Genomic DNA, 24528 nt, shown 5'->3' with positions numbered 1-24528 from the left:
AATGATTGGTCCTGTCTTTTCCCCTTAATATTTTACTTTGATTTTCTCGAAATCCAGGGCAGTTTTTCTGGAATAGTACTCTAATAATACATTGTGTCCAACCCCTCTTATATAGTGCCACAACATTTTACATGTAGTCTACTAGAACATTTGTGGGTAAGATATGTTGCATATGCTGCTTTCATTTAAAATGCTTATGTTTTCCATTTTTAAGAAATATTTCTTTTTGCATTGTCCCTTGTTATTAGTGTCATATAGTACTTTGGCAACATTAGTCAAAAATCATATCAAGGTTTCTTAGCACAGCTAATAGGCTTAGTTTTTGTGATTCTAGCAGTTACTACTATCTTAGAACTAAATGAGATTATTTCAGCCCCATACCTGAAATATCCCCAGATAATCGCTTTGGTTTTTTAGTTTGCTTGAACTGTGACCTCTACCCCTACAGATCAAGGGAGCTCCCTGCCTCCTTTGCTTATAAAAAAAGATACTCTTAATGTAAAACTTAGTAGTTAATTAAGTTTAGGCATTCCTGCAACTATGAAGCAAGCAAGGAACTTGGGTAGAGACTGTAGTTGAAAATTCAGGCAGAGATCTTAAGGCAGTGTGATGTGGACCAGGCTGTATTCTACACACCTGAGCCTTATCATAGTCCCCTTTGCAGCCTCGTGCAACAGTTGCCCTGAGTTAAGCTGCATACTTCTGGTCCCAAAGCTCAGCTGCTTATGCATACTTTTCTCAACCTTGGGCTGATTGGGTTAATCCCTCCCTTCCCCAATGAGGTAGCTCTGTGAGCGCCATGTCCCTCCCTCCCTTGTCTCCTTCTCAAGTTCCCCATTCCTAGGAGCATTGGCTCTTCCTCTTCTTTTCACAGGGTCCCGACCTATCCTGGGCAAGCCAGTTCTTTGCTTCTGCTCCTGCGAAGTGCCGAGGTTCTGCAGTGCTGACTCCAACTGCCTTCTCCTGCCTAGACCTGGGGCTGTTTTCCAGATATCTGCATAAACGGCCCTTGTCACTCCTACTCATTCCTCCCTGCATCCTGCTTTTTTTCTTTTTGCCACACTTTGTTCCTTCTTCTGCCCTGCTACGACCCTGCACAATGAATAAAGGATGGAAAAAGTACTGCGGCCAGAAGTCTCTGAGTGAGACATCAATGGATGAATATTTAGGCAGCTTAGGGCTGTTTCGAAAGCTGACTGCCAAGGATGCCTCTTGTCTCTTTCGGGCTATTTCGGAGCAGGTAAAAGAAAAACATATCTGTCTTCCTTAAATTGAATGTTAGCAGTTTGAGATATGGCATGGTCCTGTAGCTAAACATGTAGCCTACCATGAGATTGGATTAGGTCCTGGAAAGAGCCTCTCTGCACCTTATTAGCTTGGTGTGTGCTAATTCAAATATTGCTGTATCTTTGCTATTTTTTCCGTTTTCTAAATGCCAGTTTGCAGGAATGATAAGATAGTGGGGTTAAAGAAAACTTCGAAATGTATCTTGATCCTTTGTAAGTATCCCCTCCTTCCTCTAAATTTTATGCCCAAGAAAAACTACAGGCTGTGCAAGTAAGAAGTAGAAGGGAGGAGAGGTGGGGGGCTTAACAGAATCATCTCTTCTCAATCTCACTAAAGTTGATAAACATTTTAATAAGAGGACTGTAATTTGCCAGTTCCCTTCATATGTTCTGAATAAAGGAAGCCTAGTGTCCAGTTCATAGTCTTAAATTTAGAAGCCTCTGTTTCAAATGACTGCTGACAGTGAGCTGATCTTTTTCTTCTTTTTAGTTGTTTTGCAGCCAGGTCCATCATTTGGAAATCAGGAAGGCTTGTGTCTCATATATGAAGGAAAATCAACAAGCTTTTGAATCTGTAAGTAGAATACATACCCAGGGGAGAGTTGTTGGTATAGAGTATGTAGCAGGTAGGAGAAAGAATTTTGAGCACCTACATGTGAAAATTAGATTATGTCATGCAATCTCTTCTCTTAGCAGCAAATATTTAATTCTCAGCTGAATTCCTTGCCACTAGCTAACGTGCTTGGGCCTTCTTTCAGAATTAAGTTGTGTTGTAGTCTAAAAAATTTAAGAAAGAATTTATTTGTCTTTCCCGTTATCCCCGAACAACAAAAACCCAAACCCAAAAAAGTGACGTTTTGACTGCTGATTTGTATTATCCATACTACTGTTTTCTTGAACAGTTAACTAGTTTGTGAGAGGTTTTGCTGTTAATATTTTAAAATGTGTATTTTAAAATGTGTACAAATGGGAATCTACTTCTGTTCTTTTGCTTACTCCTGTACACAATCGTTAGAAGGAATTTTATAAAACTTAATTGTAAGCTAACAAATTACTCAAACTCCTAGTCCTTACATTTGACAAATTGTAGTATTGGAATTCTGCCACTAATGATTGATTTTAAGTAAAACAACTTTCAAGGTCTAATTTGAAGTGTGCCTTTTTGTATGGCTGTTTATTTTTTTGACCCTTCTAGCCCTTCCATTACTATTTGATTTCTTCTGACTATGTTGAGGGTATTTGCCTTCCCGCTGTTCGAGGTTTACTCTTAATTTTCTCAACAGGTTTCAGTAAACTATGTGATGGCTTCTTGACTTGTAAGCTTATTACCTTGAAGCTTGATTGTAGTCCTCTTCACACCTGGGGAAAGGATTATTAGTGACATTACTTCAAATGCAAGACTGTGGTGTAAAGCAGTGCATCTCAAGTATTTTTGTGCATACAAATCACCTGGGGATCTTGTTAAACTACAGTTCTGATTCAGTAGGTCTGAACTGGAATCTGAGATTTCTGCATTTAACAAACTCCCAAGTGATGCTTGCTGTTGGTTCATGGACTACATTTTGAATAACAAAGATGTGTGTAAAATCTTAAAACTACATGGATGAATCTCAAAATAATTACACTGAATGTGAGAAGCCAGGCACTCCCTCCTTCCCCAAAGTTTATTCTGTGTGATTTCCTTTATTTAAAACTAGAACAATATAAGCCAATCTGTAGTGACAGAGAGTAGATCAGTGGCTATATATTAGTTATAAATGGGCACAAGGAAACTTATAGGGGTGATAGATAATTCACGATCTCAATTGTATGGATGGTTTCATGGATGCATTTGTAATTTGTACTATTTAAATTGAACAGTGTATTGTATGTTAATTATCCCTCAAAACTCTTGAAAATAAATGAGGAAAACTTAAAAATTGATTTAAGACTAATGATATGTGGGCATCAAACTAGAAATCTTATGTTTCCTGAATTTAATTTGATTTTAGTTTTATTTAGTACATTTTACATTCAATAAAATTCATCATTTTAAGTTTAGCATTTTTAGTGTTGCAGTGACACAGAATCATGCAACTGCCATCACAGTCAAGATACAGAATGTTTCCATCGCCCATAAAAGTTCTCTTGTGCCTGAGCTTTTTTTGAAATGAATGATTCAGGTTCTCTTTAAAGTTCCTCAGTTTAACTTTGTAAATGCATGTCTCCTGCCGAATTTGAAGTCCTTATAATTATCAGTCTTATTTGATTCATGAAAATCATCAAATTATTTTAAGCTGGCATTTCAAAAGAAGCTCAGAGGCATACCATTTGATGAAATGCACTGGTATGTGGATAAGCTAAGAGCAACTCCTAAGATACTTTGATAGGATAGTGTTTCTCCACTCATAACTGTTGTGTATGTACAAATCTTCTTGAGGTGCTGTGCAAAATAGTAATTTAATACTATAATTGTTGAGCTAACCACAAAACCCATTGGAACATAATATTGCAAAATATAATCAGATTTCAGTAATGCTATGTATTTGGTTAAGTCAAGTTTGTTTTATTTTTGAAGTATGTGGAGGGATCTTTTGAGAAATACCTGGAACGGTTGGGAGATCCCAAGGTAAGATCAAATATGGGGGTTTAATCTTTTCAGAGTTATTTGGAATAGTAGCCTAAATCTGTGTTGCTTTATCCAGGCCCAAAATACTTAAGTAGCCAGCTGTGTTGAGTCAACTAATTTTTGGAAAAGTTTAGAGACTGGCAGTGGATCTTGTTTTGTGTTGAATATTGACAATTGTTAACAGTCTGATCCATAGGCTAGGCAGAGTACACACTGCTTGAGAAAAGGACAAACTTAAGGCTTTTCACTTTAATGGGGGAGGAGGGTGGTGATGAATGTTATTTTTGTATTGTTATTTAACTAATTCCCCTGATTTGTAGTTATCCTCCTTTTATGCACTTCACATAGACATAATTTTTATGTAATGCAATTAATTCCATAGTTCTAGGCTTATAACACATAGACAGAATATATCCTGCTACCTTTGTATTCTTAAGTTGCATTTTCATTGTGCCTTTTAAAGCTCCCATTTGAAAGGCTATTATTACTTAATGGCTAACTAAGAAGGGCTTAGTTAGGTAGTTTTTTCCAGGATAAGTTTATGTTAATGAGTAACTATCACAGTATTCCAAGCCTCAAAACAAGTTAAAGTGTGTTCTACAAGTTCTTTATCTAAAACAGTGCTAAGCAACTAAAAAAAAAAAAAAATGCTGAATTTGCAAATCTTCTACCTCCTAACTACAGAATGGTTTTAAAAACTGTGTACTATTTATCTTTAGGAAAGTGCTGGCCAGCTGGAAATAAAAGCTCTTTCTCTAATTTACAAGTAAGTTGTATTCCCTTTAAGAGATATGTGAATGTGGGTGCATGCAGCCATGAGCCCATGAATGTAAGTTTCCTATTAAAGTCCGTTTTGGATTGGGAAAACTTAAGGTCTGATATACTGATATGTAAAATGAAGAGGTCTAAGCAATGTTAGTTTGGTGTAGTTTTTGGTTGGAGAATCCTATAGATAGTCTCTTTGATAGTGGAGATGGGTGGTGTAGGTTTTTAACTCATTTAAAGGCAAATAGAAATTAACAGGAGGGGCTTTTTGGGCTTAATATTTGGATAGACTTTAAGGCCTGACCTGGCCAGGTACGTGTGAGGCCCAGACCTATCCATGGGGTACTTGAAGAGACATTACAAAGGAGGTATGAAACTCCTTAAGGAAGGAATGTTGTTGACTCCTTTATGAGGCTGGACTAAGAAGAGAGCTAGTCTGAACAGGAAGCTAGTACAGAACAGGTCGTGTCTCTAAATGGAAATTCACGGTTTTTCCTGCAATGTCACTGACCCTAGGCCATCACCACAGTAGCAGTGGTTAGAATTTGAAGCTGGACAGAATGAAGGGTCTTTTAGCTTGTGGCCAACAGGGTCTGTGGCTCCGACCCAGGAGTCCTTCGACCCCCCAGGACAGTTTCATTTCCAGTGGCCTGCTTCTTGGCAGAGCTGACAGGGCTCTGTTTCTATCACAACAGCTGCTTGCCTAATGCTCTAGTTCTTCATATTGAAACAGGTGCCATTTGAGGTTGGACTGGCCTTGTTGGGTCTTCTTGATGGCAGATCACTGCATAAAGCAGCCTTACTTGGCCTGCCACCTATCCTTACATTGCTTCTTCTGCTTAGCTCTCTCCTCTTTCTCCAGGTCTCTTCTATAAAAGTAGACCAAATTGGCATCCTTTATGATATCATTCAATAGGGTGTTCAGTCCCATCCCTAATTTTTGAAGATTTCTTTTAACATTGACAGGGTGAGCTAGAAACCTATGGTAATGGGAAAATTCTGGTACTTAGTATTTTGCTATGCGTTAAATCAGTGCCCATGAGGAGAACTATCACCTTTTAGGTGATATCAAATGTGGTGACTTGTTTATATATTTTGAGGTCATCAGAAAAACTTCCTATCGCCCCTTCAATTTGATTTAAAAGGGGAGTTCTGCCCATTGGCCATGCACACAGAAAAATAAATCTAGCTGTAAAATCATAGCATAATTTAATCTTTCATTTTCTGGCTATGCTATTTTGTCCTCTGTATTATGGCTAGGTATTATTACAGAAAAGGTCAGTCATCCCTTTTATAAGGTCTGGGAATCAAACCATACATCGGAGTGGAGAGGCTGGAAGAGAAAAGAGGAAAAAATCTGGCCTCCCTGGTTGCTTAGCCTAATTTCCTGAGCCTTCAGATTTTACTGGTACTTACTCTGTAGCCCGACTTAAAGAAGTTGAATCTGGCCTGCAAGCCAGAGACTGGAGCAGCTGGGAAAAAAAAGTGCTTATAACTGAAGTTTAGCATCATTTCACATCTTGGCAGTGTTTAATATAATCCAAATAGCCTAATTGATTGTTTTCTCTACAAGATGAGAGATATATCTTTGACATTTCCAGGGGCTCATCTGAAAATATCAAAGCCCAAAGAATTCATAACCTTGATTTTCAGAAAGTATGTTAAAGGGCCAAGAGATTTTTTTTAAAGATTTATTTATTTGGAAGTCAGTTACACAGAGAGAGGAGAGGCAGAGAGAGAGAGAAAAAGGTCTTCCATTCAGTGGTTCATTCCCCAATTGTCCACAATGGCCAGAGCTGTGCTGATCCAAAGCCAGGACCCAGGAACTTCTGTGTCTCCTACGTGGGTGCAGGGGCCCAAGGACTTGAGCCATCTTCTGCTGGTTTCCCAGGCCATAGCAGAGAGCTGGATCAGAAGTGGAGCAGCCAGGACTTGAACCATTGCCCATATGGGATACTGGCGCTTCAGGCCAGGGCGTTAACCCGCTGCACCACAGCACTGGCCTTGGGGGAAGAGATTTTAAAGTATCTGGTCAAAATGGAATTCCTTAACATTGTGAAATAATATCATCCATGTAGTCACGGTGAATTTACCAGTTTTAGAACAGATTTAATCATAAAGTGACCAAATATTTTTAAATAAGTACATATTTAAGACAATGCTTTCTAGCATTTAGAACTTAAGAGACAGTAGAGAACACAATAGATTACTTCAATAGAACACAAAATCTGTGACTCTTTGGTTATCACATAAATCAGAAATAAAAACCTTAAATGTAAGATTTAGCACTTGAAATCACCCCATAATTTAGTTTAATTTAACAGAGTCAGAAAAGAGTTTACAGCACCTAACTCTTAAATTAAGTAAATTTTACTGGAACATAGTCATGCTTATTCACTTATGCATTGTCTGTGGCTGTTATCTGACCTTTTACAAAAAAAAAAATTGTCAACATTTGCTTTTCAAATAAACTATCTCTTCTATATACCAAATTATCTTTTCCCCTTTGTTTTTTAATGATAGTCGAGATTTCATTCTTTATCGTTATCCTGGAAAACCTCCAACTTATGTCACAGATAATGGCTATGAAGACAAGGTAAGAAGATAATTGAATGTTGATTAAAAAGAAGTTGAATGATGCTGTTTATTGCTTACTCTTTGACTAGAGGATGAGATTCAAGCCCTGAAGCTAAGGTGGTCTCAAACCTTTCCTTGCTTGCTTCATTGTCTTCCTGTGTGTAACATGCTACCATATGCTAGGGCTTTCAGGCTTTCAGTCCCTTTGTACTTCAAATATCCCTTCTTCTGAGACTTTGCCCATGCCTCTGGCCCCTGGAGGCAGATCCGCTCTTTGTCCCTCTTTAGCAGCTTCCTAGAGCAACTTTCTGGTATCTATTTTTATGTCTATTTATTTTTCCCATTAGTCTGAAAGTTTCTTGAGGGCAGGGACAATGTTCTGCCTAATAATGTGCTTGGAGAAAAAATAGGTTCTTTTGGTTGTGGCCACTCAGCAGATAACTAAATTGTTTTCTAGCATATAACTTATAAAAAGTTTGTTTTTTACTTGCAAAAAATTTTTAAGAAAAGGCTTTTATCTTCATTTGATTAGTGAATGTAGGACTATCTAGTTTTAGTTTTACAAGCCTTTTTTTCACACCATGGAGCACAATACAGGCAACAGTTTTAATGATGATAAAATAAGACTTGACACTAGGAGAATTGTTAGGAGGCCATTACAGTAATTTAGGCAAAAGACCTAAAGCGGTCTGAAGCGGGGAAGTGGTTTAGTAAAGACCAAATAACAGACAATTTAAAAGAAAAGTATAAATTGAGACATTTTTTTAACCAATGGCCACCATTTAATTTGTTCAGCAGACATTGAGCCCCTATAGTATAACAAACATTTTTTGGGGGGCTTTTTGGGAGACCAAAATGAAACGGTAAAATCCTTGTCCTCCAAAGACTTAAGGGACTATAAAGATTGACGTGGAAATAGATAATTACAGTGAAGTGATAAATTTTATCATAAAAGTATGTGCTAAGAGCATAAAAGGGGCCAGTGTTGTGGCACAGTGGGATAAGCCACTGCTTGTTGATGCTGACACCTCATGTTTGAGTCCTGACTGCTCTGCTTCTGATCTAGGTCCCTGTATTGTTTTTTTCTAAAGATTTATTTATTTATTTGAAAGGCAGAGTTAGAGAGACAGACAGAGAGCTCTTCCATCTGCTGGTTCACTGTGCATATGGTCACAATGGCCTGAGCAGGGCTGGTCCAAAGCCAGGATCTTCCTCTGGGTCTCCCACATGGATGCAGTGATCCATAGGAATACAAGATGTCAGGCCTCTTGAGTGTGTACAATCAGAACACATCATTTATAGTGCAAGTATGTTCATATTGAAATTTATGCAAAAGCCAGGTGCTTTTATTGTGTGACACTTCACTTTGTCTAAAACTTTGTTGTTGTATCTCCAGACTGCTAATATTGATATTTGAATTGAGATTTCAAGAGTGACTTTATTAAAGGTAGTAAACATTAATCAATCTTCTAACATGTTTAAGAGAAAACTTCCAAAGAAATAAATGCTCATGTTCACCTTGGTACTTGTAACCTTCTCTATCGACTTAACTCTGCAGTCTATCTATTTATCCTCAACTTCCTAAATGTATTCAGTATCAAAGTGAATTCTACTGAAAGTTAGCCATCTGTACTCAGATCATTTGCTCTATCTAGAAAGAACAAAAATAATACTTATTTTAAATACAAAATAAAACTTAAATCTTACATTGTAGAGTGAAAAGTAAAATCTCCATTCATTTTCTTCAGTCTTGTGCATTGCCAGGTAATAAGTAAGTATTGAGGGTGAGCCTTCTGTATCATTCTCTTTGTATTTGTGTATGTATTTTTTTAAAAACATAGATAGTATCATACTTAACATTTTATTTACTTGTTCCTTTTAGTTATCTTTCTCATGTAGATCTCATTTTCACTACTTTATAGCCATTACATCCCACCTGCCTACACCCCTTCAACTAACACACCACCTACAAGTATATATGAGAGAATTACTATTTAGATTGAGATACCCCCAGGAACATACTGCTTCTTCCATTGAAAATGGAACTTCTTGCCAGTTGAATAGAGAAATTGTGCAATCGTCTCTTTTCTTTCTCCAAGAACTGTTTGTTTATTCATCAATTCTGGTTAGCTGTGCTCCTTTACTCCTTAACAATTGCCTCTGGTTATTAACCTTTTTTAGTTGGAGTTTTCAGCTCAAAGTACAAAGGGCTACTCTGCTTAAAATCTGCTCACTATTGAGTTAATAAACTTCTCTTAAATGTATATACTACTTCTAGTAAGTAAAACTTATTCATAACATAAACTTTACTGTGAGTTACCTTAGCTTGACACTTGCCCTCAGTACTTTGAAATGGATTATACTGACAGAGTTAGAATTGTGATTTCAAAACATGACTAGGGAACAAAAATAGATGTGGAATCAGAAGATCATTGGGTTAGTCCAGGGTGGTATAGGAAAGTAGAAAAAAGAGTACTTAGGATAATTTTCTGCTAAGGAAGCTTGGTGGCAACATCCTTCCCTTAGAGCCCTAACTTGCCTTCAGTATCTCAGGTTTCTGATACCAGAGAGCACTTTCTTAATCCCTAGGGATTATATCACTTAAACAAGACAATTTTTTAAAACAAAACTTCATAAATATTAGGGAATAGTTATGTAAACACATTTAATCAAATGGAACATTTTTGTTGAAAAATTTGGGTTAGCAAGCATGACCTTTGGATTGTTTTGAAAAAACTATGGCGTGAAGGAATCAGCTAAAATGTTAACCTCTTGTTTTTGTAGCCTTAATTCATTAAGAAAGCCTTTTTAGCAGTCTTGTTCCTATGTAATATATTGATATATTGCTATTTAGTAGAGTGGATAACCTTTTGAATAAATTGCATGAATTTGCTCTCCTTAGTCTGACTTTGAAATTTTATTTAATCTCTCCAGTCATTGTTGGAAATTAATTTGGTTTTTTTTTGATTTCTGTTATGTTCAGTAACTAAGGTTATAAAAACAAAATCCCATCTTAATGCAGATTTGTACATCAAGACTTATTTAGTGTATTAAAAGAATATGATGGGCCGGCGCCGCGGCTCACTAGGCTAATCCTCCGCCTTGCGGCGCTGGCACACCGGGTTCTAGTCCCGGTCGGGGCGCCAGATTCTGTCCCGGTTGCCCCTCTTCTAGGCCAGCTCTCTGCTGTGGCCAGGGAGTGCAGTGGAGGATGGCCCAAGTCCTTGGGCCCTGCACCCCATGGGAGACCAGGATAAGTACCTGGCTCCTGCCATCGGATCAGCGCGGTGCGCCGGCCGCAGCGGCCATTGGAGGGTGAACCAATGGCAAAAGGAAGACCTTTCTCTCTGTCTCTCTCACTGTCCACTCTGCCTGTCAAAAAAAAAAAAAAAAAGAATATGATGGAGGTGCATACTATAACTTCAGTAATAATTTTAATCTTGTTATTTAAAAGTCACTGTCAAGAAATGTCTTTGAGCATAGCTTATTTATTTGTATTTAGTTTTAAAAAATCATATCTTAAAACTTCATTTAATCAATTACTAATTTCAAGTTAATTATCAGTTTAGTTGCATGGAATAACATTTAATTACTCTTTTTCATCAGATTCTGCTGTGCTCTTCCAGTAGTGGTCATTATGATTCTGTATATTCAAAACAGTTTCAGTCAAGTGCAGCTGTTTGTCAGGGTATGTGAAATCTTTATTAATATTTGGATGTAATTTCAGATGATATGTTGCCAGTCTTTAAATTGAAGTACCGACCATAAAGAACCCCCTTTAAAACCTTGTGGGTGCTCATTAAATTTGCGTGTTGGGCTTTGGCTTTTTTCACATTGAAATGAAAAACATCTTGTTTTGACAATTGAACTTTTGGCCATTTTTTTTTCCTTCAGCTGTATTGTATGAAATCCTCTATAAAGATGTGTTTGTTGTGGATGAACAAGTTTTGAAAACTGCAGTTGAATTGTTTCGAAGTAATTCCAGGAAGAACAGAAATAATGCTCTGACTGCAACTGATGATGCCCATATCGATTACAAGAATTCAACTCCGGATAGGTAATAAAGGGAAAGGGGATGACAACTACATGACAATTATGTTTCTGTGCATCATTTGAAAGTGGAAGGGGCCTGGCAAGTTTATGACTTAACTGACATACATGTGTGGTAGAGATACATATTTTTAAATAAGGAAGAGAAAATTTACCAAAAAATGTTTTTTAAAGATTTTATATATTTACTTGAAAGGCAGAGTGACAGAGAGAGGGGAAAACAGAGATCCTCCATCTGCTGGCATAACTCCCCGAATGTCGGTGATAACCAAGGCTGGGCAAGGACTAAGCTAGGAGCCAGGTGTCTCTTGATGATGGTAGGGATTCAAGTACTTAGTCCATCATCAGTTGCCTTCTCAGCTGCATTAGCAGAAAGCTGAATTGTAAGGGGGTAGCTGGGACTCCAACTGGCACTCCTATATGGGATGCAGATACCACAAGAGGTGGCTTAACTTGCTGTGCCACAATGCTCACCCTTCCCCCCAAAATTTGTTATATTGTGAGGTACTCATACTTCAGGGATTCTGTTCAAGTCACAATCCATTTTTTTAATTTTAAAATATATTTTGAGATAACATTTTAAATTTACTTTATAGTTAAAAGCATATTGGCTCCACTAAATAAAAAATTCAACAAATAAAAAGACCATAGTGCAACAGCAAAAGTCAAGAGCTATACATTGTCAGAGAACAAGATGTTCAACTTCACTCAAAGTAAATTTTAAAATAGTTACAAAATCATTAAAACTATAGTAGTATATAATTTGTATCAATTTGACAAATACTGAAAAGCAAGTTTGACAAAACACTGTTTGTAGTAATGCTGATGCACTTGGACATTTCATCTTTTTTTTTTTAATTTTAGCTCCCACGTATAAGGGAGATGATGCAGTATTTGTCTTTTGGGGTCTGGCTTATTTCACTCAATATGATGTCTTCCAATTCTAAACATTTTGCTGCAAATGATAGAATTTCATTCTTTTTAATAGCTGGATTATATTCCACTGTGTGTGTGTAAGTTTATGACTTAGATTATATGTACATACATACATATACATGTATATGTGTACACACTCAAAACACACATTATCAATGCATTTGATGATGGACACCTTGGCTGATTCCATAGTTTGGCTGTTGTGAACAGTGCTGTTATAAATGTGCACATACCTTTTTGATACAATGTGTTCATGTCTTTTGTGTATATACCCAGTAGTGGGATTCCTGGATCTTTGGAACATCTATTTTAAATAGATAATAACTAGGCTAATAACTGCACTAATTTACATTCCCACCAACAGTGTAAAAATTAATTCCCTTTTTTCCATGTCCTTGCCAGCATTTGTTGCTGTCTTTTGTATAATAGCCATCAGACAGGGGTGAAGTGATATCTCATTATGATTTTGATTTGCATTTTCCTGATAGCTAGGGATATTGAGCACTTCTTCATATATTTGTTGGCCGTTTGTATTTCTTCTTTTGAGAACTGTATTCAGACCCTTTGTCCATTCCATAACTGGAGTGGTGGTTTTTTTGTTGCTGATACATCCTGGATATGCATCCTTTATTGGATAAGTAGCTTGCAAATATTTTCTCCCATTCTGTCAATCTAATCCCATGATTCTCAAACTTTAATTGAATACAAATTGCTCAGAATGCTTCTTAGAAAGGCAAATTCCTGGGCCTACTTTCACAAAATATGAGGTCAGGATGAGAGCATGAATCTATTTTTTAAAGTATTTATTTACAAAATTCATTATATTCTACTGTAAGCCCTTTTGGATTATTTGGTTCACTTAATGGCTTGGTTGTGTATCTTAAGAAAATGGGTCCAGGCATAGATTATTTTTTGTGAATCAGATCTCAAATCTTATTTCTAATCTTTGTATTCCAGTATAATCTTGAAGCAGACTCTGCATTTCCATATCATACACTAATCCTTGCATGGTTTTCTTGTCTTCTTGCACTCTTCACTGTGATGTTACAATGATCACTTACATTTTGCCATATCTAGTTCTTCTCTTGGGTGAGGTTCTTCAATTATTCTGCAACATTTATAGGCAGCTTTGGTCAGCATATTTATGCCTACAACCACTTCTTCATTTTTTAGAGCATTACTTGTAAAATCATTTTTGGTTAAAGATCATGATCATTGAAATTTTTTCCCCAATATATTGGAGATAAACTCATTGAATACAATATAAAGCAATTAGTAAAAATAAGAGAAATAAAGATGTGACAATACAAGATAATTTGCATTATTATTACTTTCTATAGGTAAGAAATAATGCAAATAAGGTGCTATAAAATTTATAAACACTCTGTCAGCACTTTCTTGTCATAGACTAGTAGGTTACAGCTCTGAGGCTACTGTCATCAGTAGACTACATTTTGAGAGCAATGGACTAGAAGAGATGGAAAGCCATAGACACATCTCTCTGAATAATTCATATTAAAATATTTTTGAAAGGTTACTATTTTTACATTAAAAGATGTTGGCACAATGGGGCTGACATTGTACCACACTGGGTCAAGCTGCTGTTTGTGACCATGGCATCCCATACTGTAATATTGGTTCAAGTCCCAGCTGCTCTGCTTTTGATGTGGCTTCCTACTAATGTGCCTGCAAAGGCAGTGAAAGATAACCCAGGTACTTGGGTCCTCAATACCCATGTAGGAGTCCAGGATGGACTTCCTGACTCCTGGATTCAACCTGGTCCAGACCTAGACGCTGAGGCTATTTGGGTAATGAGACAGTAAATGGAAGCTCTCTCTCCCTCTCTGTCTCTGAGTGTGTGTGTGTGTGTCTGCCTTTCAAATAAATAAATAATTTTTTGTCTTTTTAAAAATTATATAACAGGAAGTTTCACATATTTCAAATATGCAGCATTTTAAAGATTTATTTTTTTCATTTGAAAGGCAGAGTTACAGAGAGAGAGAAAGATATGGAGAAACAGGTCTTCCATCCCCTGGTTCACTCCCCAGATGGCCACAATGGCTGGGGCTGAGCTAGGCTGAAGCCAGAAGCTTCCTCCAGGGCTCCTACTTGGGCGCAAGGGCCCAAGCACTTGGGCCATTGTCCGCTGCTTTCCCAGCTGCATTAGCAGGAAGCTGGATCAGAAGTGGAGCAGCCAGGACTCGAGCCCCAGTGTCCATATGGGATGCCAGTGCTGCAGGCGACAGCTTGATCCACTACACCATATATACAGTTTTAAGAACAGAGTGATAAATTCAACAACAACAAAGCAAGCAATCCAGTTAAGAAGTGAGCGAAGGACTTGAAGAGGCATTTTTCAAGAGAGGAAATTCAAATGGCCAACAGACACTTGAAAAAAAATGCTCAGGATCATTAGCCATTAGGGAAATGCAAATCAAAACCACATGGAGTTTTCAGCTCACTATTAGAATGTCTCTCATACAGAAATTAAAAAAAAAAAAAATGCTGGTGAGGATATGGGGGAAAAGATACCTCAGAAATCTGAATATAGACCTACCATGTGACCCAGCCATCTCCTGGGAATTTACCCAAACCAAAAGAAAACAGCATATAGAGAGTTATCTGGAGGCCAACGCTGTAGCATAGCAGGTAAAGCTGCTGCCTGCAGCGCTGGCATCCCATATGGGTACCGGTTTGAGTCCTGGTTGCTCCACTTCTGATCCCATTCTCTGCTACGGCCTGGGAAAGCAGTGGAAGATGGCCCAAATCCTTGGGCCTCTGCACCCAAGTGGGAAACCCAGAAGAGACTCCTAGCTCCTGACTTCAGATTGGCGCAGCTCCAGCCATTGGTAGCCAGTTGGGGAGTGAACCAGTGGATGGAAGACCTCTCTGTCTGCCTCTTTGTGTAACTCTCCCTTTCAAATAAATATTTAAAAAAGTTCTCTATACCCCCATGTTCATTGCAACACAATTGACAATAGCTAAGATTGGAATCAACCCAGATGTCCATCAACTCTTGACTGGATAAAGAATTTATGATATATATACATTGTAGGATAGTACTCAATTGTAAAAAAAATAGAAAGAAATCCTGTCTTTTTCAATAAAATGGATACAACTGTAAACCATTATTATTAGTGAAATAAGCCAGTCCCAAAAACACAGGTACCATATGTTTTCCCTGGTCCAAGGTAACTAATACAGTACCTAAAATGTATTAGAGTGAAATGGACATTTTGAGATTTGATGATTGTTTACAGTTCTTGTCTATTCTGTTGAAGAACTGTTTATTTTCTTCATACTGTTTGTTGAACTCTTACACTTAGTGTAGAGTTAACTTGATGATCATTAAGTAAACAAGGTAGATCTTTGTAAAAAATTAAGAGTGGTAATAATGGAGAAAGAAGAGTTGGGAGAATGGGCAAGGGGGAGGGGTTGGATGGGAAGTATCACTGTGTTCCTAAATCTGTATATATGAAATACATGAAATTTGTATAACTTAAATTTTTTTAAAGAGCATAATGATACTTCCTAGTCTCCTGCACTTTCACCCTCTGTCCTCCTTACGTTTTTATTTTGCTTTCAGTTATAATCACAAGCTTAATTCCCACTAAATAAAGAATTTAACAAGTAGTAAGTAGAAATACCACTGTTCCTCATGAGTATAGATAAGGCTATAAAGAATAATGAAATCTCAAAATGTCAATTTTTTACTCATAAACCTTCAGTAAAATTAAATGAATAAATTCTATATATGTATGTCTGAAGACCCATAATCTGTCATAATTCTTTAGAGTTCTTAAAATGCACAACTTTGGTCATTATTATAACATTTTCACAGGGAAAAACAACTTTTGTACACATGTTTTATGAAATCATTCTACTTTGCATGTGATTTTTAGGGAAAAATCATAACTAAAAAAGATACTCATGTGTTTCTGAGGGGAAAAACCTGTTGGAGTGATGGTTGTTCAAAAATACTGCTTTTAGTACTCATGTCCTTCTGCTGAAAACATCTTACCAATAATTAAAAAATCTGAAATATTTTTGGAACATACTTTTATGTTTTTAACCAAGCATATTTTTAAAAAAAAACACAAAGCCTGTACAAAAAAATATTTACTTGAAACACACACTCACACACAGATATCAGTTGATTAGTTTCCAACCTTCTGGTTCACTCCTCCAATGACTGCAATAGCCGGATCTAGGTCAGGCCAAAGTCAGGAGCCAGGAACTTCATCCTGTCTTCCTGCATGCATGACAGGGGCCCAAGCCCTTGAGCCATCATCTGTTACCTTCCCGGGCACATCACCAGGAAACAGAGCAACTGGAACACAACCTGGCACTCTGATACGGTGTGCCAGTGTCACAAGTGGTAAATTAACCTTTGTACCGCAGTGCCCACACCAGGAATCTGCATTTTTAGACAAGTACCTCCAAGTGTTCTGATGTGGACCCATACTTCAGAGGGCGGGGGTGGGAAGCAATTCTCAATCAGCACCATCTTTCTGTTGCTGATAACAGGTAGATTGGTTGCTTGAGATACACACCTAGCTAGTAGAACATCTCAGGCTAACAGTGTTTGAGGAGCTTTCAATGTTGCCTTCTGTATGCTCTGGATTTATACATTGTGTGTATCTGTGGATGCAAATGATATTTAATAGATCTAATCAGAAACTGGGTTTGAGATAGTAAAGGGGGTATTGTCTTATATCTTGTCCTGTTTCTCAGTTCTGTCTGGAAATTCAGATAGGTTTGGTGCTAGTCAAGTTCTCTTCTGATTTTTGCCCTATAGGTCTATTTCTTGGATATTTAATGCTTGCATTTTTTTTTGTAAAAGAGGGTTTTTAAAAAGTTATTTGTGACTACAGGGAGTAGCAACCATGTATCAGGGTAAACATTGCTTTATTTTGTTTTAATTTATTTATTTGACAGGTAGAGTTATAGACAGTGAGAGAGACAGAGAGAAAGGTCCTCCTTCTGTTGGTTCACTCCCCAAATGGCCGCTACGGCCGGCGCTGTGCTGATCCGAAGCCAGGTGCTTCTTCCTGGTCTCCCATGTGGGTGCAGGGGCCCAAGCACTGGGGCCATCCTCCACTGCTCTCCCGGGCCACATCAGAGAGCTGGACTGGAAGAGGAGCAGCCGGGACTAGAAACTGGCGCCCATATGGGATGCCGGTGCTACAGGCGGAGGATTAACCAAGTGAGCCACAGCGCCGGCCCCAAACATTGCTTGATTGTTTGTCTTATAGACTTCAGGCTTAAGGAAGCTAGTAGTAAGAAAACAAGATGTATTAATTGTCTACTGCTGCATACCAATATTACCACAACTTGACATTTAACTCACAATTTATATGGGTTTGTAATCTGGGCATGACATAGCTTTTGCTGTCATAAGACCATAATGAGGGTGTTGGACAAGTCCTTATCTGGAGTTATTTTTATAACTAAATACTGGGGCTAGCACTGTGGTGTAGTAGGCTAACCTCTTTCTCCATGCTGGCATCCCATATGGACACCGGTTCTAGTCCCAACTGCTCCTCTTTTGATCCAGCTCTCTGCTTATGGCATGGGAAAGCAGTAGAACATGGCCCAAGTGCTTGGGCCCCTGTACTCATGTGGGGAGACCCAGAAGAAGCTCGTGGCTTTAGATCAGCCTAGCTTCAGCTGTTGTGGTCATTTGGGGAATGAACCAGCAGATGGAAAACCTTTCTGCCTCTCCCTCCCTCTCTCTCTTTAACTCTGCTTCAAATAAATAAATAATCTTTAAAAAATAATCAAATACTTTCTTAAAAGATTTATTTATTTGAAAGGCAGAGTTACAAGGAGAGAGGAAGAAACAGAGGGAGAGATGTTCATCTGCTGTTCTCTTCCCCAAAGTGGCTGTAAATGACTGAAGCTAGGCCAGCCTGAAGCCAGGAGCCAGGAACTTCATCCAGGTCTCCCACATAGGTGCTAGGGCCCTAGCATGTGGACTATTTTTCACTGCTTTCCCAGGCACATTAATAGGGAGCTAAATTGGAAGTGGAGCAGCCAGGACTTGAACCGTTGCCTATATGTGATACCAGCATTGCAGGTAGCAGCTCAACCCACTGTGCCACAAGGCTGGCCCTGGACTTTTTTTTTTAAGATTTTATTTTTTTTGAAAGAGTTACAGTGAGAGAGCAATCTTACATCCACTGATGGACTTTCCAGATGGTCACAATGGCCAGTACTGGGCGAGGCCAAAGCCAGGAGCTTCATCTGGTTCTCACATGCAGATGGCAGAGGTCCAAACACTTGAGCAATCTTCCACTGCTTTTCCCAGTCCATTATCAGAGAGCTGGATTGGGAGTGGAGCAGCCAGAACACAAACCAGCGCCTATATGGAATGCTAGCATTGCAGGTGGCAGCTTTACTCACCACACCACAGTGCCAGCCCCTATCTAGAGTTTTGGCTTGAGGAAAGATCTTCTTTACTTGGTTCTTGGCAGTGTTCACTCCTTCCAGCTATTGGACTGAGAGCTTCCATCTTTTTGCTAGTATTTAGCCAGAGGTAACTGTCATCACCTTGACACATTGGTGGATACGGCTGCTTGCTTCCTTATAGGGCAGCAGAGGGGAGAGAGACCAGTAATATGGGTACTGCGTTCTTATGTAATCACATGCATTCCGTCTATTGGTTAGAAGCAAATTCAAGGAGAGGGGAATCACAGAGGTGTGAACATCTGAAGGCAGGGAGCATCCTAAGTGTATCTTCATAGGAGGTATAAAATATAGGAGATAATATGCTTGGTATACTAGTATTACAGCACATACTTAAATAAAGGGAGCATAAATGCAAATATTGGGATAAAGTATTTGCTTCACTTTGGAGATTGAGCTACTTTACCACTAGGTGGTGGTATAGTCATTAGACTTAAGTAACTATAGTAACATTAAGTAATACTTATATATGAAGCTCTTTGCTCTTAATCTTTCTAATTAGGACTGAGGAGTGGGGTGCCTGCTGCAATGTTGAAAGTATACCAGAGGGCTACAATCAAGGGACAGAAGAATCAAAGGTCTGATATTTTCTATGGAAAAGAATTTTTACATTCTTGGCTTACAACATCATGACTTAAACTAATTAAGGTCACATGGTCCATTCTAACCATATGGAACTTAGGAAGAGTTGGTCATGTTTTCCTTTGTGGATACTAAAGATGTAAACCATGTGTTTAATTTCCTCCAAATTCTTATTCTCATGAAATTTTAGATTTTTCAAAGCAAACTCAGGGCACTCAAGAAATTTCAGAAGCTGTTCTCAAAGTAGTACACAAACACGGTATTTAGTTCATAGTCAATCTTGTGATGCTTTGATCATTTTTTCCATGTAAGAATATAATGCTTATCTCTATTCTAATCAAAGAAACTAGATTATGATCCTGGTCTATTAAAGTTGGAGAAATAAGAGCAATTTTACCATCTTGACTGCCTAAGATCAAGAGGGCCTTCAGTTTCAGCCTAGCAAATACTACTACAGCAATCTATGTATAACCCAAGTGCTATTAATTTTGGAATAATACTGAATATGGTTAAATTCTAAGAAAGCAGTAAAAGATGGTAGTTTCTTTGGAAATTGTAACAATTTCACCAAAAATAAAGTAAACCTTTCTGATATTTTCAAGTGATTTTAAGGTTTATACTTGTACCTCCGTGTGTATATCAAGATGACACTTGAAAAATAGAGTTGTTGATTTTCCTAGGTGTTGTTTCCCTTCTGCTATCTAAATGCTTTTAAATTATTTGCAATTTACTTCTTTAGTTTCCTGATTTTTAAAATACACAGTAAAATTTGTGCTATTATTTTAATAAAGAAAGGGAGATAGGAAGACAAGAACCTTAATTCTTCCTTACTCAAAGAAGAAATATTCAAGCTAAGGATGGTGAGTTTGCAGCATGATTATTTTTCTTTTAGTCTCCAGAAAATCCATCAAAGATGCTCTTCCCCTATAAGGTGCTCAAAGCCCTGGATCCAGAAATCTATCGTAATGTAGAATTTGATGTTTGGTTGGACAGCAGAAAAGGTAATAAAATATCACCAAGGTACTTTTGAATCTTGACAGAGCCAGGAGAAGTTTCTTATAAGACATGTTGACAACATATTGTTGTCAAAACCAATCTAGTACTTTTATTACTCGAGATATGATTTAAAGTTGGAAGGAAGCAAATAGGTTTAGAAATGGGGAGGAATCGTTTAGAATCTAATGCTTGTCTGGGGCTTCTTAAAGTATTAAGATTACTCTTAACTGATGAATGAATAGGTCAGACCCATTAACCAAATATGACCTACAACCTATTTTTGTGTGGTCTATGAGCTAAGAATGGTTACTTTTAAATGACAGAAAAATAAAATAACAGTATATTGTGACACAAAAATTATATAAAATTCAGATTTCATTGTTTATAAATAAAATATTTTTTTAACTTGAAAGAGAAACACAGATCTCCCCTCTGCTTATTCACTCTGCAGATACCTGTAACAGTTGGGGCTGGGCGGAGCTGGGAACTCAATTCAGGTCTCCCACATGGATGCCAGGGACTCAACTACTTGAGCCATCACTTGTTGACTCAGAGGCTGAGGGATCAGGAATGGAACCAGGACTTGAATCCAGGCACTCTGACATGGGATGTGGGTATTCCAAGCAGTGTCTTAATCACTATGCTGAATGTTGCCCCTAAAGTTTTACAGTGGAGTTGAATAGTTCTGACAGTTTCTTAATCTCTGGCTCATTACACAAAAAGCTTGCTAACCCTTGAAATAGATAATTGTATTCTTCTTATAAGGTAACTAAATTGATCAAACTATACCTTAAAGTACTGCTTCCAGGTTAATCCTTTAAGGTTTCACATTCATCTTCTTGAACTTCAGTGTACCTAGACATAATCTAGAAGGTGTTAAGACCTCATGTTGGTAATTTTAAAAGTCTGTTTTAAAGAAACTGTATAGTGGCTGGAGTTATGGGACTGTGAGTTAAATTGCCACTGCCTTCAATGCCAGCATCCCGTATGGGTGCCAATTCCAGTCCTGGCTGTTCCACTTCAAATACAGATCACTGCTAATACCCCTGGGAAAAAATGAGAAGATGGCCCAAGGGCTTGGGGCCCTGCCACTCACATGAGAGACCCTAATGAAGCTCCTGGTTTCAGCCTGGCTCAGCCCTGGTCACAGCAGCCATTTGGGGAGTGACCTGGCAGATAAATTGATGGATCTTGTTTTCTCTCTTCCTCTCTCTCTCTCCCTTTCAAATAAGTCTTTAAAATAAAAAAAAGTTGTATAATGTTACTTTCAAATTGTACCTTAATTAATGTTTGATCAACTCTAAGATTATATCTGAAATTCTAATTATTTGTATTTTAAAGTACAAAACTGTTCTGGTAAGTCACTTTACATTGACCACAGAAATAACATCTGAAGAGTGATAGAATGGCCCTTTCAGTGTTCCCCACCCCAAATTTTAATTTATAGTGGTAGCATTGTCAAATGCACTATGGTAAAAGTAAATTAGGAAATTAAGTGATGTAACATAGGAATGTTAACCAATTCAGTTGAGTTTCAATCTTTGTTTTCTTTCAAATAGAACTTCAAAAATCTAATTACATGGAATATGCTGGGAGGCAGTACTATTTGGGAGACAAGTGCCAGGTTAGTTCTTTGAAAGAATCAATTTATTTCTCCAGGGTTGGACTTTTAGTCATTCATAAGTTGAGCAAGACTTATTTACAAAATGCTAGCAAAATGTTGTTGATGTTTGTATTAAATTTTAACAACAAACTTCTGTGGTTTGATATAACTCTTTCATTATGTACAACCTCCATTGTCTCAGACGGGCAGTGTTGTTATCAATTACTTTACAGAGTAAATACTGAACTCCCTTTGGAGGAGAGTGATATTTTTGTTTGATAGAAACCAGATCTGTCAATAGACTTGAGACTAGAAGCATTCTTACTATCTCTTCTCTCTTTTAGGTTCGCTTGGAATCAAGTGGAAGATACTATAATGCTCATATTCAGGAAGTTGGAAATGAAAACAATTCTGTAACAGTCTTCATTGAAGAACTGGCAGAAAAGTAAGAGTATAACAATGTGTTGAATTACTAAAATCTTTGGATCCTGATAGCTTTTCATAATATTAGCTTGAGAATAGGATGCTAGTAAGAAACCAGAGTTATATTTGGTACTTGCCTAAGATGTCATCTTGAATTACAAAAAGCATATGTTGAAGTAGGAAATAACAGCATAAGTACCACTTATGTATAAGTTTCCAAATCTTAGGTACTAACCAACTCATGAGAAAGATTAAATTAAGTACAAGAAAATTATGGTTGAAAACCGTTCATAGTAATTGGAAAGGAGTTTTGCCAACTGAGCCTCTGCCAGTATCAAGATAAGCTAGACCAGTCCTTCTGAAACTACCATATACTAGAATTACCTAGAAAGCTTATGAAAACACAGATTGGTGAGCTCAATCCCCAGTGTTTCTGATTTAGTAAGTCTGGAGTAGTATCTAAGTATTTGAACTTCTAACATATTTCCAGGTGATGCTAATGCAGTTGGCTCACTTTAAGAACCATTAATTGAGGCTACATTGCCCTAACGATCAAAGAAATTTCAGCAGTTTAAAACAAGAAAGGTAATTTCTGTCTCATTTAGCATGTCCATAGTGGGTCCAATAGTGGCTCTTTTCTGATATGTGCTTCTGTAAGCACAGGCAGGGAAAGAAATGAGAGTGTGACAAACCAGCTGCTGATCCTTATAACTTCTCATACATTACTGACCAAAGTTTTACCTAGTGAAGTCTGATGTCAGTGGGGTGGTGAAATAAAATCCTTCTCTAAGAAGGAGCAGCAAATGTTTGAACTAATACAGTCTACCACAGTCTTCTGGATATAAGATACAAGCTACACACATTTTGAAGCTTTACAAACTAGTCTTAGGTTTTCTAACCTAAAAGAAAAGAAAAAAAAATGAAATAGGAAAGCTAATGTCAGTAAGTTTAAATAGAATACACTTTAAAATGTAGCAGGAGGTGTAAAACATGCATATTGAATGAGAGGTAAGTCTGAGTTACAGTGGCTTCATGGTGGTACTTCTGATTTTAAGGCATGTTGTTCCGCTGGCTAACCTAAAAGCAGTTACCCAAGTGCCACCTGTTCCTGCCTGGAATGCTATGCCCAGTCGGAAAGGAAGAGGTTACCAGAAAATGCCTGGGGGCTATGTTCCAGAAATGGGTTTGTATACTAAAGGCTTTTATTTTTCCTTTCTTTTGGACCTTTTTCTTATGTTGTAGGGTTTTTTTTTTATTTATTTATTTATTCTAGGGTAAAGTTTTTCAGCCTCGGCACTATGGACATTTTGGGATGGATAATACTTCATTGTGGGGTGATTCGAAGCATCCCTTGCTTCTACACACTAGATGTCAGTAGCACACTCTGCCTCTGATTATGACAACCAGGAATGTCTCCAGACATTCCAAATATACCTTGAGGGAGGAAGGGGAAAATTTTTTCCTCGTTGAAAACCACTGTTCTAGGAGACTTTGTGAAACTTAAGCTGGTGTACATTTTAGACTGCAAAACTTGAGGGGGAAATTTCTCAAAGAACTAAGAAAGTACTTTCTAAGAAGCAGCCAAAGATACTAACAGGCATAATTTCTTTTTTTAAAAAGATTTATTTATTTATTTAAAAGTCAGAGTTACATAGAGAGGAAAGGAGAGGCAGAGAAAGAGAGATCTTCCATCCGTAGCTTCACTCCTCAATTGGCTGCAATGGTCGGGGCTGCACCAATTCGAAGCCAGGAGTTTCTTCTGGGTCTCCCACGTGGGTGCAAGGGGCCCAAGTAACTTGGGCCATCTTCAACTGTTTCCCAGGTCATAGCAGAGAGCTGGATAGGAAATGGAGCAGCCAGGACTTGAACCGACACCCATATGAGATGCTAGCACTGCAGATGGCAGGCGGCTTTACCCGCTATGCCGCAGTGCTGGCCCCAGCATAATTTCTTGTAAAATAGTGATGTAGGTGACTGGATGACTTAATATTTTGAATTCAGTGCGGCCTATAAAGGTAACACTGAACTACTCATTGGTATAGAAATTATCTGCTGGTTTTGCTATTCTAAATGGAAGACTTCGGTATATCCTTGAAAGATACAAAAATGTTCTCCCTGTATTTGATTTATTCCTCATTAAAGCTACTGAAACTTTAAGGCAGCATGGGGGTTAGGGGATGCTAGATGTATTGCTTTGGCTATGAAGCTTATTTAGTACTTCTTTGTATGCCTGA

At 37.8% G+C, this 24528-nt stretch overlaps 1 protein-coding gene across 1 annotated transcript in view; it reads left to right on the top strand.

Annotated features, from left to right (window-relative positions):
- The window catches only part of ALG13 (ALG13 UDP-N-acetylglucosaminyltransferase subunit), a 97100-nt gene that overhangs the window by 28469 nt on the left and 44103 nt on the right, over positions 1 to 24528 (top strand). Inside the window, 13 exon segments of the mRNA XM_017349952.3 lie at positions 875 to 903; positions 906 to 1240; positions 1777 to 1860; positions 3844 to 3894; positions 4614 to 4660; positions 7183 to 7255; positions 10843 to 10924; positions 11131 to 11293; positions 19193 to 19268; positions 20165 to 20273; positions 21828 to 21892; positions 22216 to 22316; positions 23350 to 23477. Coding sequence (XP_017205441.2) covers positions 875 to 903; positions 906 to 1240; positions 1777 to 1860; positions 3844 to 3894; positions 4614 to 4660; positions 7183 to 7255; positions 10843 to 10924; positions 11131 to 11293; positions 19193 to 19268; positions 20165 to 20273; positions 21828 to 21892; positions 22216 to 22316; positions 23350 to 23477 — 1343 coding nt within the window.

This window comes from Oryctolagus cuniculus, chromosome X, assembly GCF_964237555.1.
Source record: "Oryctolagus cuniculus chromosome X, mOryCun1.1, whole genome shotgun sequence".
Classification (NCBI taxonomy): Eukaryota; Metazoa; Chordata; class Mammalia; order Lagomorpha; family Leporidae; genus Oryctolagus; species Oryctolagus cuniculus.
The sequence above is the reverse complement of the archived record's forward strand: the minus strand, read 5'-3'. Positions and strand labels throughout refer to the sequence as shown.